Below are 4,534 nucleotides of genomic sequence, written 5' to 3' on the forward strand. Positions count from 1 at the left end.
TCCAACCGTGAAGCACGGGGTGGAAGCATCATGTTGTGGGGGCTTTCTGCAGAGAGGACTGGTGCACTTCACAAAATAGATAGAATCATAGGAAGGAACATCATGTGGATATATTGAAGCAACATCTCAAGACATCAGTCAGGAAGTAAAGCTTGGTGCAAATGGGTCTTCCAAATGGACAATGACCCCAAGCATACTTCCAAAGTTGTGGCAAAATGCTTAAGGACAACAAAGTCAAGCTATTGGAGTGGGCATCACAAAGCCCTGACCTGAGTCCTATAGAAAAATTGTGGCAGAACTAGAAAAGTGTGTGCGAACAAGTAGGCCTACAAACCTGACTCAGTTACACCAGCTCTGTTAGGAGGAATGGGCCAAAATTTACCCAACTTATTGTGGGAAGCTAGTGGAAGGCTACCCAAAATGTTTGACCCAAGTTAAACAATTTAAAGGCAATGCTACCAAATACTAATTGAGTGCATGTAAATTTCTGAAACACTGTGAATGTGATGAAAGAAATAAAGCTGAAATAAATCATTCTCTCTACTATTATTCTGACATTCACATTCTTAAAATAAAGTGGTGATCCTAACTGACTAGACAGGAATTTTAACTCGGATTAAATTTCAGGAATTTAACAAACTGAGTTTAAATGTGTTTGGCTAAGGTCTATGTAAACTTCAAACTGTATGTAGAACCTAAAATGTTATTGGCTGTCCCCATAGAAAACCCTTGAATAACCCTAGGTCTACCTGGACCCCAAAAAGTGTTCTGCCTGGAACCAAAAAGTTTCTCCTATGGGACAGACTGAAGAACCCTTTTGGAAATCTTTTTTCTAAGATTGTCCTCCACACGACTCCATAGTTTACTTTATATCATAACAGTGGAGAAGTATTTAACATAGCCTGAAACGCTAGCCGTTTATATTATGTGTACACACACACACACACACACCCAGCTAGCAACAGAGGCTGCTGACAAATGGCAGTGTAGTCCAAGGGWATTAATCTCCCTGCAGTTCGTTTGCACTGACTGTCTTCTACATGCAACAAATGTCACTCCCCTTTGCCAGAAAAGCACTCTTAGTTAGTCATGTGTTTCTCCAAACCAGGGACAAAGGAAGAGGGAGGGACCTTTCGTACAGGTTAAACCATTGTAAAAGTATGTTCCTCCAATGTTGATGTGCCTCTAAAAGATTTCTCCTCACATGAACTGCCCTGCAGAATACTATGGACTAGAGGAAGGTAATGGTGTGCGTCTCAGCCCTGTACTTGAGGATTGCCTTTTGGTTGTATTGTGGTTGTCAGACCAGGGTCAACCATATATGTCAAATACTTTCAAATACTTGAGATACACCTGATTTAGTGTGCAATTGAACCAATGGAGTGGTCGCACAAGGCCAATCAATATCCATGCTAAATCAAGTATTTGAAAGTATTTACCATTTGACCCAGGTCTACCTATGGTTTGACTTGTGTGATGGTGTTTCTGTGATTTTGTTTCATTTTGCCAAAATAGCAGTACATGTAGTGTTTTGATTGATGTATTGATTGTTGGTGAATAGACACTGTCCAGCCCAGAGAAAGATAAATAGTGCAGCCAGGCTGTCCTGTTGACCCGTTATGGATGGAAGGGATCACAGCCACTAATCAGACACAGTACTGCTGCAGCATGGCCCCTCACTGGCCCTCCACAATACGTGCAACGTTAAGAAGAAAACAAAGATCATTTGACGCCATCATACTGTTTAATAATGTTTTACATTTCAAGGGTAAAATATGATTATGGCTTGRCATGTCTGGTGAAACTTTTTGCATGGTGATTTCATATTGACAATATGATTGTATTTATTCAACAAATCAGCCATTGCATGCAAATCCATGGACAGCCTTGGCAGTCCTGATTTGAATGGAATTGCATGATTGCATGTTGTACTGTGATCTTCAGTGATCAGATAAAACCAGATTGATTTCATAATCAATCAGACTGCCATACCAACCATTTACTTTAAAAAGTCAGTGTGTCTAACACTGTGTTGTACCCAGCCAGGGACTATGAGATTATAAAGTCAATGTGTCTAACACTGTGTTGTACCCAGCCAGGGACTATGAGATTATAAAGTCAGTGTGTCTAACACTGTGTTGTACCCAGCCAGGGACTATGAGATTATAAAGTCAGTGTGTCTAACACTGTGTTGTACCCACCCAGGACTATGAGATTAAAAGTCAGTGTGTCTAACACTGTGTTGTACCCAGCCAGGGACTATGAGATTATAAAGTCAGTGTGTCTAACACTGTGTTGTACCTAGCCAGGGACTATGAGATTATAAAGTTAGTGTGTCTAACACTGTGTTGTACCCAGCCAGGGACTATGAGATTATAAAGTCAGTGTGTCTAACACTGTGTTGTACCCAGCCAGGGACTATGAGATTATACAGTCAGTGTGTCTAATGCTGTGTGTTGTACCCAGCCAGGGACTATGAGATTATAAAGTCAGTGTGTCTAACACTGTGTTATACCCAGCCAGGGACTATGAGATTATAAAGTCAGTGTGTCTAATGCTGTGTTGTTAACCCAGCCAGGGACTATGAGATTATAAGTCAGTGTGTCTAATGCTGTGTGTTGTACCCAGCCAGGGACTATGAGATTATAAAGTCAGTGTGTCTAATGCTGTGTGTTGTACCAGCCAGGGACTAGGAGATTATAAAGTCAGTGTGTCTAATGCTGTGTGTTGTACCAGCCAGGGACTATGAGATTATAAAGTCAGTGTGTCTAATGCTGTGTGTTGTACCCAGCCAGGGACTATGAGATTATACAGTCAGTGTGTCTAATCGCTGTGGTTGTACCAGCCAGGGACTATGAGATTATAAAGTCAGTGTGTCTAATGCTGTGTGTTGTACCAGCCAGGGACTATGAGATTATACAGTCAGTGTGTCTAACACTGTGTTGTACCAGCCAGGGACTATGAATTATAAAGTCAGTGTGTCTAATGCTGTGTGTTGTACCAGCCAGGGACTATGAGATTATAAAGTCAGTGTGTCTAATGCTGTGTGTTGTACCCAGCCAGGGACTATGAGATTATACAGTCAGTGTGTCTAATGCTGTGTGTGTACCCAGCCAGGACTATGAGATTATACAGTCAGTGTGTCTAATGCTGTGTGTTGTACCCAGCCAGGGACTATGAGATTATAAAGTCAGTGTGTCTAATGTGTGTGTGTACCCAGCCAGGGACTATGAGATTATACAGTCAGTGTGTCTAAAGCTGTGTGTTGTACCCAGCCAGGGACTATGAGATTATAAGTCAGTGTGTCTAACTGTGTGTGTTGTACCCAGCCAGGGACTATGAGATTATAAAGTCAGTGTGTCTAACACTGTGTTGTACCCAGCCAGGGACTATGAGATTATAAATCAGTGTGTCTAACACTGTGTTGTACCCAGCCAGGGACTATGAGATTATACAGTCAGTGTGTCTAACACTGTGTGTTGTACCCAGCCAGGGACTATGAGATTATAAGTCAGTGTGTCTAACTGTGTGTTGTACCCAGCCAGGGACTATGAGATTATAACAGTCAGTGTGTCTAATGCTGTGTGTTGTACCCAGCCAGGGACTATGAGATTATACAGTCAGTGTGTCTAATGTGTGTTGTACCAGCCAGGGACTATGAGATTATACAGTCAGTGTGTCTAACACTGTGTTGTACCCAGCCAGGGACTATGAGATTATAACAGTCAGTGTGTCTAATGCTGTGTGTTGTACCCAGCCAGGGACTATGAGATTATACAGTCAGTGTGTCTAATGCTGTGTGTTGTACCCAGCCAGGGACTATGAGATTATACAGTCAGTGTGTATAATGCTGTGTGTTGTACCCAGCCAGGGACTATGAGATTATACAGTCAGTGTGTCTAATGCTGTGTGTTGTACCTGTGTGTTGTACCCAGCCAGGGACTATGAGATTCAGAGACAGAGGATTGAGCTGGGTCGCTGTATCGGAGAGGGACAGTTCGGGGACGTCCACCAGGGAGTCTACATGAGCCCGGTAGGCCTAGGCTTGTGTCCCAAATGGCACCCTATTCCCTATATAGCACATTGCTTTTGACCAGAGCCCTATGGGCATCCCTATGGGCCTTGTTCAAAAGAAATGCTCTACATAGGGAATAAGGTGCTTACACACTTGAGGAAAAATAAGACACAATCCTCTCAGACTTGATTTATTTAAAACATKTCTGATGTTTTATTTCCCTCTGTAGGAAACCCCTGCTCTGTCTGTGGCCATCAAGACGTGTAAGAACTGCACCTCTGATAGTGTCAGGGAGAAGTTCTTACAAGAAGCTCGTAAGTACCACACCTCCTCCTGYCGTCCTTCTTGATCACAGCACATACGACCTCTTGCTCTTCATACATAGTACATCAGTTGTGKGTATACTACTGAGGGTTGAACACGTGAGCTTTTAGTTTGCGTCTAGCGCGCATTCTCAGCATAGCAATCTCAGACAGATATTTCTACCTTTTTCTACCTACAACATGCAGAGATTTAGAT

General features: G+C 42.5%; 1 protein-coding gene across 1 annotated transcript in view; it reads left to right on the forward strand.

Moving 5' to 3' along the window:
- LOC112078834 (focal adhesion kinase 1) overlaps window positions 1-4,534 on the forward strand; it is a 26,591-nt gene that overhangs the window by 11,127 nt on the left and 10,930 nt on the right. Inside the window, exons 2-3 of the mRNA XM_070442150.1 lie at window positions 3,936-4,033; window positions 4,245-4,329. Of these exons, the coding sequence (XP_070298251.1) occupies window positions 3,936-4,033; window positions 4,245-4,329 (183 nt within the window). The remainder of the gene's footprint in view (window positions 1-3,935; window positions 4,034-4,244; window positions 4,330-4,534) is intronic.

This window comes from Salvelinus sp. IW2-2015, unplaced genomic scaffold (genome assembly GCF_002910315.2).
Source record: "Salvelinus sp. IW2-2015 unplaced genomic scaffold, ASM291031v2 Un_scaffold6363, whole genome shotgun sequence".
Taxonomy (NCBI): Eukaryota; Metazoa; Chordata; class Actinopteri; order Salmoniformes; family Salmonidae; genus Salvelinus; species Salvelinus sp. IW2-2015.